This window comes from Anabrus simplex, chromosome 9, assembly GCF_040414725.1.
Source record: "Anabrus simplex isolate iqAnaSimp1 chromosome 9, ASM4041472v1, whole genome shotgun sequence".
Taxonomy (NCBI): Eukaryota; Metazoa; Arthropoda; class Insecta; order Orthoptera; family Tettigoniidae; genus Anabrus; species Anabrus simplex.
Window position 1 is genome coordinate 86,767,551 of NC_090273.1, and position 12,672 is coordinate 86,780,222.

Here is a 12,672-nt window from a genome sequence, read left to right on the forward strand (position 1 = left end):
ATGAAAACTTCTTTTTGTTCAGCAACTTTGATCAGTCAAACTTCAAAAAGCTACTACGGGTAACGCCAAGCCAAACAACAATTGACCACAAGTAGTTTTTAATTCTCTAATTTAATAAAACAAAGCACATTAGATACAAAAGCGCCCAACATGATGGCAGAATCCGTTTTTTTAATCTTCCGTTTTAATTTGGTCACCGGTATACAGTTTGTAGTCTTTTGATGGAAATTGTGTTTTGCATAAATTAGGCCTACATAGACTTTCAAAGGTTATGTTGAACTCGAGAATATGGTTTTGAATGTAAATATCGATTCTTGAAAGTTCGCTAATGCATTATATTCAATTCTGCCCGTCGGTGATCACAATCAAATTAGAAAGAGAAAATATATCTTCAAAACTTCAGAAATTACGGTTATTCATGACCTTGAGCTCAGCTGGAAAGCGCGCTCGCTGCACAAGTTGGTATGAGTGTGAAATGCTACAAACTTTTAAAATGCAACGTGTGCAAATAGAACGACTGTGGTTTTTATAACATTTTAACACAAAATCATGATATTCCCAATCCCAAAACCTCCCATGGCTTTATGTATGTAAGGTACAACATCTGTTCTGGTCTCGATAACATAATCGTATACGATGATATTAAAATACTAGATTTGTGTTAAGAAGGAGCAGTTTTGATTCCTGCCTGAAAGCCCAGTGGCTATACAGTGCCCTGAGGGAAGTGCCGGAAACCTGTTCGGCGATACAATAAAAAAAAGTAAGAGATATATACATCTAACCCTGGACATAATGTAGACGTTTTGCAAGTATGAACATTTGATGAAACTCGTTCCATTGTGAAGTAGAGCTGGCGAAATGCACTTTGTCTCCTTCCCTGCTTTATGATTTCCGAGGACTTTCTAAACAATACCACCCGAATGCGATGCTAAGATGGTTCCTTATGCAAGTTCACCTCCGATCGCTTTTCCAGTACAGTACTTCCTCTAATTATTGCAATGACGGAACATTAACACCAAGATCTGTAAGTATGCCGTAGCCTTCCTTTCGTTAGATACAGTTTCTTGAAAAATGCGTGATCGAGGATTTAGCGTTGATGGGACTGAAATTTCTGGACGGTTGATCCGGGAAATCGTTTCTTCGAGGAACGGTTAATGCGGGATTTTTACAATGTGATTTAATTAGGATGCTCGCGTGTCAATTTTGAATTTATAATGATAGGCCTTGTATTGTTTCCTTGTAGAAGTCATTGTTTTCCTCCTGACGTAAACATGGAGCCCAGAATCTATTAAAGAAACTATTTAAAATAGTTTATGTTGGGTCCATCTTGTCAATACACCAGGGCCTCTCAGGGTGCATGCACCAGTGCATTGAGCGGTGCACGGTGCAAAAGACAACTTCGCTTAGTTGACCAGGGTGCAGACCCCCACTCCTCGATTTGGAGCAATAGCGCTGTCTCTCTCCTTCCCCACGCCTGTCTTGCTCGCTCTGCCTGTCTCCCTCTTCCTCACTTGGTCCATAGTGCTCCAAATTTGAGCCGAGCTTAGCTGAGTCGCCCCAAGACAACGCACTGGTCCGAGCCAAGTTGGGTTGATGCCCTGTGCACAGGACCTCTGCGCCTCAGTTTGCACGTGTGAGATTTTTTGGTGTTTGAGACGCCCTGCAATAAATTTTTAATGATTGAAAATTATTTATTCTATCATACATGTTTTAGGAACAATATGCATTCCGTTCATCAGTGATGTCTCATGTTTACATCAGGAGGAAAACTATGACTTGTACAAGGAAATGATACAAGGCCTACATAAACTATTTTAAATAGTTTCTTTAATAGATTTAGAGAAGTCAATACATGATCAAATAAAATACCTATTATGGTTAAGTTATCAACATGGAGCTCAGTTCGATGTTTTTCCAAGGTCTTTCTGGCTACCTGCCTCTGTTAGCTTGTTTCTTTCTCCCTTCCAGTATTTAAACCTTTCCTGTATTTTCACTAAAACTGCAAAGGGTATTTTTATCTTATTCAGATTGTTGAGGTAAATAAAAACATTATTTTGATAAAGATTTGATTAATCTCAAAATATTGTAAATATTGTTTCTGTTTTTAAGGCTCATATTTTACTACAAAGTACAGTATAACATAAAAAGTGTACATTGATGGCTACCTTTCAAAGATATATTTATACTGTCAGGAAAGGTGTTTTTTCTTTTTTTGTAGAGCTTTTCTTGCAAAACAGTTCTGTCCATACTTGGGGTCTATTGGTGATGGTTTAGGCAGTATAAGTGAAGAAAGCCGTTAGATAATCATTCTATCTTCTGTGACTTCCATTCCTAAAATTGCCGGTGCTAGACTCCTTTTTGTCATAAGTGGATGTTTCATTCACATAGAACTTCCTCGATAATTTTTCTATACAACAATAAAGACACATCAAAATCCATTTTGTGGTTGTCCAGATTAGCTCACTCAAAATAGTTACCTCTTACAATTGAATCAAATTAGAGTGGAGTGTTGTATGCAGTACACAGTGTAAAGAGATGCTAATCATGTTATAGTGAATTTTAAATTTCAACATCCTCTTATAATTCTATTCAGATACTTAAGTATTGTGGTGACGTTTAGTAAATTCACAGAGGCTTGCAGACTGAATGCTGAAAGGCATAACAGTCTATAATGATAATGATATGAAATAAAATGAATTTGATAGAAAGCTTTGAATATTAGGGGTTAATGTACTTCAGTTATTCCTTATTTAGAGCTGTATTTTTGTATTGCAGGTAAGGCAGCCAAAGAAGCAGAAGCCAATCTCCGAAAACAGCGCAGACTGATGCGTACGCAGGTGTTGAAGCACCTTATGGTGGGTGCGCGGGTTGTGCGTGGTCTGGACTGGAAATGGCGAGACCAGGATGGTAACCCACCTGGAGAGGGAACTGTTACAGGGGAGCTCCACAATGGTGAGCAATAATTTCTATGAACTTTTCACTGAGTTAAATTTTCTTCCATTTCCATATATTTTATTGGGTAAATTTTGCTTGTAGAAACCTATGTAGTAGAATGTCATTTGCTTTTTCCTGTAGGCATATCTTAATATAAATTTCCTAGGGGAGTAGGAAAGGCCTATACTGCCCGTGGTACATTTAACAAATTCATATCCCTTTTTTCCGGAACTATTCAAAATAATATAAGAAATATTTTACAGAATATGGAATCATATCTTGTACACTTGTTGACCTATTTTACTTGATGTTACAATTTTTTTTTAAAAATTATTTTGCTCCCACATTGGAGCACTTTGATCAATCCATATACATTTAAATCTTAAGAGTGAATGAAACCTACAAGCTGTTGTCCAGTCAATGACCGGGTCAGGGATGGGATGAATGAATTCCTCAACTTGCGGCGAGGATAGGAATTGTGCCGGCTGCCAAGGCCTGTCGCACTCCTCCGGGGCAATGATTAATGACTGACAGATGAAATGAAATGATATTGGGAGTATGTTGCTGGAATGAAAGATGACTGGGAAAACTGGAGTATGTAGGAAGCTAAATAGTTTATTATGTCACCTATTCAATACAATTCAATACACCAATTTAATAATAATTTAATAATATCTCGATTAGATATGACTTCCACTCCATCTGCCACAGCTTTTAACAACACGCTAGAATCCAGCACGCACCGCCACCAACATGGCATGCCACTACAGCTCCACTTCACAAACAGAAATGAGGATGTCTCCTCCTAGCCATGACGCTCCGACTCTGTAGTAGTGTACTTTCTTGTTTAATCCCTCCACGATGGATTATGCCAAAAACAACTCCATTCTACTTCACTAGGCCAGCATCACAAAACAAAATTTTCATCCTGATGTTCTTCATGTTTTCATTTACGGCAATACCTCAGTTTAAAGTCTCATCAACCATTCTCATGCTGGTGTTTTTCACATAGCATTCATAGTTATCAAGTTAACAAAACTCATTAAGTGAAAGATTCTAACCCCGCAACATGTTCCCTGAAAATACAATTATCAGCAAATAACTGCAGTCATTGTTGCCATTCACAATGTACCGAGTACTCGATGACCTTTCGTTTCGACTACACCGAAATTGTGCCTAAACATTACGACACCCAAAAAAGTTTCCTTCCACGCAGCCAAATTCACCGTTGCTTATGGAGCCATATTCACGAACCCGGGACTTCAACCAGACAGCTTCTAGTATGACTATCGCCTAATAGAACCTCATTTGGCTATCTTAAAAAACGTTGGAATATTTTTCCTAGCATTCCAATAATTATGAACTGAGATCAAACCACACTGCATATTACTGTGTAGTTGCCTGTCAATACTGCAATCATCAACCAATGGCAGAAATAATGTGATGCACATTGGAGCCAGACATTTTTTATCCTTTCTCCCCAAACTGCTCCCTTGTAAATATGTATTATAAGCATGTAATTTCCCAACTGTCCAATAGAATAATGTCAATATTACTGTGTAGTTGCCCTGTCAAACTTTGAACGTCAACCAACGGCAATAATTATTGTTATGAACATTGGTGCCAAACACTTTGTACCCTTTCTCCCCAAACTGCTTCCATGTAAATATATATAAGCTTTATAATTTCCTAAGATTTTCTGATAGAGTAGCGTCGGTGATTCTTCGGACCACCACTGCTGGACACTGCTAAAATACCCTGTGATTTTACGCATTGGTGCCAACTACTTTATCTGTAGATAAGTTAATATAACCCCTTTTAACTCCTTATATTAATGAACATTGTTTCTTAATGAAATTTTAGTAACAGTTACCAACATTTCTGATAATGTAACATCAAAACTTCTTACGGACCACTGCTGCTGGACACTGTCAAATACCCTGTGGTCTTACCTAATTCTACAAGTCACTTATCTTTCCCTTAGACTGTCCCATGATAATATGTTAAGTTATCCTTTGTAGGACATACCCTAACAATTTGACGCTGTTATCCTCCACAACTGGTAATTTACAGCCAATGGCTGATCAGAGGTGTGCAAATTATTATGGTAAAGACAAAAAAATATTTTATTTCAGTTTTAAGTGACATAAAAGTTCCAAAGTGAATCACAATTTCACTTCAACACTTGGTATGCATGCCTTTGACCTTTGAGTGTTTTCACTCTATCTGGCATGCTTTCTATCAATGATTTGCACTGTTCTGTGATAGTTTCATCTTGATGCCATATTTTTGTGAGTGTCTTGACCAAATGTGCTTTAGTGGTAATGGTTTCCTTTTTAATTTTCTTTTTCACTATAGCCCACAGATTTTCCAATGGATTCATGTCAAGGCTGTTGCCAGGCCAGTCAAGCATTTTAACACCATTTTCTTGTAGAAAGGATATCACTTTCTTGCTTTATGGCATGGTGCACCGTCTTGCATGAAAATGCACTCATTTGAGTCATACCAGTCCTTCATTTGAGGTAGTAGTCTTTGATCCAACGCTTTTAGATACTGTTCATGCCTCATTGTACCCTCCACAATGTACAACCTTCCAATTCCATGCCAAGAAAATACACTCCACAGCATTACGGATGTTGGGTGTTTCACCGTTTGTTGGACGCGCTCCTGGTGGAATTCCTCGTTTTTCCTCCTGCGGACGTACTGGGCAGATTCTTCAGCGACACAGAAGACAGATTCATCACTGAAGCACACCTGAAGAAAAAATGAACTATTTAGGTCATACATTTACACATGACTACGTGGTAATAAATTATGTGTTGGAACTGTTAATCTGGATGACTTTTTCCACTTCATTGTAAAAAAGAGGCACTACCACAATGCAATGTTTGAAAATTGTTTGGTAACAGAAATTGCTCAAGAATTGTATAAAATAATATTCCTACCTTCTTCCAGTCTTCAACACTCCAATCTTTTAAGGAATGAAGTATTTAGGTCATACATTTACACATGACTACGTGGAAATAAATTGTGTTGGAACTGTTAATCTGGATGACTTTTTCCACTTCATTGTAAAAAAGAGGCACTACCGCAATGCAATGTTTTAAACCTGAAAGGCAAAGTTGTCTTCTGACTGTTGAAGGAGATATCTGTACCCCACACTCTTCCATCTTCACAGAGAGATCCCTGCTAGTTGCTTTCCGGTTAGATATTGCAAGATTCTTGAGTTTCCTTTTGGATCTTGGTGTTAGTTTTGGCTTTCTGCCACTTTTCCCAACACGACTTTGCTGGTATACACAACCACCATCATCACTTTTCTTGATATTACTCACGGCCTGTTGAAAAATACAGAGTCTTTCAGCTATTTACTGCTGTGTATAACACCCCTCTTGCAGTAAGGTCCTTGCAATACCTTTTTTTTTCTTGGTGAGAGGTCCTTCTTATGCCCCATAACCTGTAAATTTACTTCACTTCAAAGAATCCAAGTTTAAAGTAATATTCCTGCAAAAGAAATACCATAAACTATAACAAAACAGTCTAACATAACCAAATAATATCACATACATACCTCAACTCAAACTCAACAATAAAAGATCGCATACCTTCACAAACTTTATGTAAGCAAGACATTGTAACATGGAAGCTCAACAGATGAAGGTCAATAATTGCAGTTCAAGTCTGTGTTGCCACCATTTGCACCCAATATTGTTATAATAAGTAAATTATTTGCTGCATAGTATCCCTGCATACATATTATGTGTCATGACTTATTTGTCAAGCAAGAAATTGTGCTTAAGAGTTACTAGTGAGAAGAAAAAGTAGACGAACGTGTTTTACCATAATAATTTGCACACCTCCTGTATATCATTAATGAACATTGTTTTCTCTTGACTATCCCTACTGTAATATGACAATATTATATCTTAGTATTACAAATTAATTACAAATCAGGTACCTGATTTATACCTTGAAGTAGTACTATGACTGATGATGCCTTCAAAGAAGCGTGAAACATCTCTCATATGGAAATAAAGATATCTAATGTATTGAATAGGTGACATAATAAACTATTTAGCTTCCTACGTATAGTATCTTCAATACGGATCAATAATGATATTTATCACTTGCAAAACCGGAGTACCCGTAGAAAAACCTGTCCCACCTCCGCTTTGTCCCAGCGCAAATCTCGCATGGAGTGACCAGGATTTGAACCACGGTATCCAGCGGTGAGAGGCCGGCGCGCTGCCACCTGAGCCACAGAGGTTCTCAGTCTTCAGAGTATTACCTACAAATTTGGCTTCGACCTTGCTGCCCTTTCTTCATCTGGTATGGTGTACTGTTTGTGTGTAAAAGTTTTTAGTTTTAAGTCTCAAGTTTCTGTTTCTCAGAATCCTCTTCTCTTGTCGGTCTTCAATTTGCTGCATTGTCAAGCCTGACTCATCTAAATTATCTTCGTCTTCTTTGAACCAATTATTCGTGGTTTTACTTTTCCAAAAGTAGTTGAAAAGATGTTTCAGTACCCTGGTTTCTGGTAGTTTTGGTCTGTGGTAGAAAAATGCAACCCTCCTTTTCCGCATTGTGTCTTATTATTGGCTCAGTTTCCTGATATAAAACTTCATTAGGTAATAATCGCCATTGTCCATCTACTTGATGTTTTTGTTTATTATTATTCTAAGGATTCTTCTTTCTGTCTTCTGTAATTTATCTGTTGTTGATTTGCCGTCTTACTAATAAAAAGTCCTTATACAGTTGTTTAACACTCGTATAGTTACACAGTGAATAAACCCTGTGTAAGCGTTGTATATTTTTCTTACTAATAAAGGTGGTATATGCATTGTATTACTATATAGCACGTTTACACTTGTTCGAACTCGCAGGAATTACTTCCTGCAGTTCACTGATGTATTTCGCACGTTCACCGCCTTTATGATCGCTTCTGCAGGTTATCTATGAGCAAAACTTTCTGGAAAGTCACGCAGTAGCACGGCATATCGAAAACGCTGTAGCAACACGAAGTGAGACAACTGGAAATTGGGTTATATTGATATGAACATTTCGTCAACCCCTGAAAGGGGCCATTTGTTAAGAAGGCTTCTCGTTAAAATGCATAGCTCTCCGACTTATTAAATTGAATTCTTCTCCCAAACGAAGAGGGGTTGGGGGGGGGGGGGGTCTTCTCTGACGGGAGTCAAATACCGCCTCTCAGCCAGATTGTTTTTTCCCCGCTAGTGTAGCAAATCAGAAACTTTCCAACTCGTCATCGAAACAGATGAGCAGAGGGGCATAGTTTTTGCCCTGGGACTCTCGTGGACTTGCCCCTCCCCTGCACGCACGCACGCACGCACGCACGCACATTCTCTCTCTCTCTCTCTCTCTTACTTTAGCTTCTGTAATGAACACCACGAAAGAAATGGAAAAGCTGAAGAAAAGATCAAGAGCTCCTAACTGGGATAGTACAGAAAACGTAAGCAATTGTAATTGAATCAGTGAGTTGAAAAGGGTACACATTTCAAAATCCTTACTTTTCAGGAGAAAGGAAAAACTGTTTTGTAGCTAAAAGAAAGGTTTGATCAAAAAAGCTTCTATTAGGCATTTATACATCATATATCTGCGTATTCAACTACAAAGTATGGAAATCATATTACATACGGTTTTCAAATTATACCATGTTCTATGTCAAGGAATATGTCTGTTTTTATGCTCAAATTTGAGAATGATCTTTGTAGAGGCAGACAATGTATAATAAACTTGCAATTTCAAAAGTCTATTAAGCAGTACCACATTACTACACAAAAATACACCCAACCATAATTTCTTATATAGTTATTCATTGTCATTCCATTTTTAAAGTGTTTTACTTTACGAAGACGTCTAGCCTCCATAACTTCTAAATGGTGTATGTCGTCTATGTTTAAAATATCTTGAAGGTTATCGTCCATTCTTTCAATGTGTGTTCAGTGTTAAATGGATAAGTCGAATATTTCACCACGATTATATTACTGCAGACAGTATATACCACAAAAATAAACTGCTCACTCGTTTCTTTTTCCGCTACTTGCTGCTATATAACACTTATACAAGGGTCCTGGTCTTTATAAGCAATTCAATGAATAACTATAACAGATGTATACACCAAGGCTTATACACGGTTTATTAGTAATGAATTTCACATAAACGGTGTATAAACCTTGTATAAAAGTTATACACCGTTTATTAGTAAGACGGTTGGTGTTCAAATTGAATAGTGTTTCACTAGCATAGGTTGCTTCAGGTTTAATAATGGAGTTGTAGTGTTTGACTTTTGCATTTATCGAGAGAGATTTCTTCTTGTAGGTTGGCCAAATGATATGTTGTGCTTGTTTCAATTTAGTTCTATTTTCTACTGATACTTTCTCGTTTAAGTTCCATGTAATAATCTCCCCAAGGTACTTGAATTTATTTACAATCTTAATTTGTTTGTTATTATTATTCATTGTGTTAGTTGGTGTTTCATCAACCTTGAAGGATGGCATCATTTCCATCTTTTCAAACGAGATTTGTAGTCCGACTTTTGCTGCTATTTTTTTCAAGTTCTTCAGTTTGGCGTTCAGTCTCTTCCACACTATTTGCGAGCAGTGCAAGGTCATGTGCAAATGCCAGGCAATTGAGTTTGATATTTTTGCCAATCTTGATGCTTGGTTGGCATTTCTTAGTCCACTCTCGCATGATTTTCTCCAGTGTGCAGTTAAATAGTAATGGTGAGAGATAATCACTCTGTTGAAGTCCAATCCGGATTTCAAATGATTCAGACAACACCACTCTGAATTCTCTTTTGATTTTGTGTTCCTAATGGTAATTCCCCCGTAGCTGTTGGTTTTCCGCTAACAGCTACATGGGGAATTACGAATCTCATTTTAGCTGCCTGATGAAGCATGGATTCAGGCAGCTGAAATGAGATTCACCCAAGCGATGGTTGGCAAAACAAGAAGAGATAAAATTCGCAATGAGATCATCAGGGACATGGCTCAGGTTGGCAGAATGCAGGATAACATAACTCTGCGTAGACAAATGGTATGGTCACATGTGAAGGATGTATCCTGATCGCATACTCAGAAAAATGTATGATCTGTAATTAAAATATTCAAGACCAAGAGGGCAGCCAAGAATGCGATATACAGACATGGTCAAAAACGACATTCAGCAAAGAGGAGGGGACTGGGACAACATTTTAGAAGGAGAAAAGTACAAAGACAGAAGTTGGTGAAGGGGCTTCATTCGCTGACCCATTGTGTAAATGGAATGACGTGGGATATTGTATGTATGTATGTATGTATGTAATGGTAATTCCAATAAGGTTGATAAGTTTCTGGTGTAATCCAAATTCCTTGAGGATTTTAAGTAATGACTCACGATGGATACTGTCATACGCTTTCTTGAAGACAACAAAAGTAATAACTAACTTTTTGTTTCTCACTCTTTGATGTTTCATGATCCACTTACGATTTGATCTGGACAGCTTCTTCCTGGTCGAAATCCTACCAGATATTCTCCAAGTTCGTCAAGTTGTTCATGAATTCTTGTTAGGATAATTCTAGGCAGGATCTTGTATTCGGGAGATAGTAGGTTCGAACCCCACTGTCGGCAGCCCTGAAGATGGTTTTCTGTGGTTTCCCATTTTCACACCAGGCAAATGCTGAGACTGTACCTTAATTAAGGCCATGGCCTCTTCCTTCCCAGTTCCAGCTCTTTCCTGTCCCATCATCGCCATAAGACATATCTGTTTCGGTGTGACGTAAAGCCAATAGCAAGAAGAAGACAGGATCTTATATGTGACATCAAGTAATGAAATTCCCTGGTGATTATTTGGATCCAATCTATAATGCTTTTTGTGTATTGGATGAATTATAGCTGTGTTCCATTCTTCAAGCAGTTTTTCAGAATTCCAGATGTCTATGAAGTATTTGTGGAGGTTTTGAAATGTTTGTTTATTTGCATTCTTCCACAGCTCTTCAACCACTTGATTCTCTCCTGCTGCCTTGTGGTTCTTGAACCAACCAATCACTTTCATTATTTCATTGAAATCTGGTGGTATAACCTTTTCTAGACGTGTTTTATTTTATGGATAAGGCTCAAATTTTAAGTATTCTTTTGGTTCCTCAGCATTTATTAATTCTTTGAAGCGATCGGCTATAATTTTGGCATTCTCTTGATTATTGTGTTCTAGTTTCCCTTGTTTATTTCTCATCACAAGTGTGGGTAGAGTATACTATGATTGATATTGTCTAAATGTCCTGTAATAGTCCCTTGTCTTATGTTATTTGAATGACTCTTCTATGATTTAGGTTTGCTTTTTGATGGTCTCTTTTGATTCTTCTAATTTGTTTGGCCGCTTGTCGTCTAGCTATGGTTAGTTGTTCTTCAGATTTTTTGGTTTTCTTTTGTTGCTTTGTGCCTTTCCTGTATTGCCATATCACATTCCTCATTCTACCAGGCGTTTCATTTTCCTTCTAATAGGACCAATTTCTTCGGTAATCTTTTTCAGTTTATCAATAATCGTTTCCAGTTTGTTGCTCAGATTTGTCTTCGGATCTCTCTGAATACAATGCATTATTTACTAAGTAGCTGGGGTCATATTTCCTCCTCCTAGTGGATTTTGGTGGTTTGTATTTCTTTCTTAGGGTTAACTTTATTTTTATTTTTGAAATATAGTGGTCTGAATCGATGTCCACCCCACGAAGGACTTTTACATTATAGATTTTTTTGTGGTACTTTTTATCCATTGCTACATGGTCTATCTGAAACTCGCCCATTTTAACATTAGGCGATTTCCAGGTCATTAACTTGTGCGGTTTCTCTTAAATCTTGTGGTTTCAAGAATAAGCCCATGGTCTATGCAAAGTTCAGTTAATCTTTGACTATTCTTGTTGGTCATTTTATGAGCTGGCCATTTACATACCACTGTGCGATACTTTCTTTCTTGTCCAATTTTTGCGTTGAAATCTCCAAGCATTATTTTAACATGGTTGTAAGGGATATTTGATATCAGTTGGTTAAGCTTTTCCCAAAATATTTCAGTTTCTTCTTTATTTTTCATGTTATTGTCATTTGTTAGGACATGGACATTAATCAGCATACATGTTTTGTTCTCTACTTTAATTGTTAACATTGCTGTTTATGGGGAGTTTGATGAGAAGTCCTCTACTGAATCTGATAGGTTGGTATGGACCAGGAATCCCATTCCAAATTGGGGGACATTCTTCATTACTCTTTTTCCTGGAGGTCCTTTGTAAAGGCTATATCCTCCAGATTCATATGGGTCCTGATCTGTGTTCCAAAGTTCCTGAAGGGCTGTTATTAATCCTGTGTTTATCCATTACATCTGTTAAGCATTTCCAGTTTCCAGTTTTCATTATCAGGTTTGTTTAATGTTGCAAAGAAAGAGCTTTTCTGTGGTGTATCGAATTTAAGTCTGTGTCTGCAGTTTGTGTGTTGGGCTTCCAGACACTCCTACTCGCCATGATCTAAGCGACACCCCACTGTATCAGAGTTGTGTCTTTTCTTGGGCCTACGATGTTGTATGTACAAGCTGGTGGATTCTTTCATTAGAAGACTCTCCATGTTTGGTTGATTGATCATTGATCAATGTTCTGACCGTGGTCAGGATTTACAAATCCAGATGCGATCTGGAAGGTGACTAATGAAATATGGTATGATGATGAATGAAATTGTGGAGTGTGTTTGGTCCACGAGAGCTATTTT

At 37.6% G+C, this 12,672-nt stretch overlaps 1 protein-coding gene across 7 annotated transcripts in view; it reads left to right on the forward strand.

The window, feature by feature from the left end:
- Ufd4 (ubiquitin fusion-degradation 4-like) overlaps positions 1–12,672 on the forward strand; it is a 716,632-nt gene that overhangs the window by 503,687 nt on the left and 200,273 nt on the right. For all 7 annotated transcript variants that reach the window (XM_067153526.2, XM_067153530.2, XM_067153527.2 and 4 more), the window contains one exon: positions 2,776–2,952. In XM_067153526.2, coding sequence (XP_067009627.1) covers positions 2,776–2,952 — 177 coding nt within the window. The remainder of the gene's footprint in view (positions 1–2,775; positions 2,953–12,672) is intronic.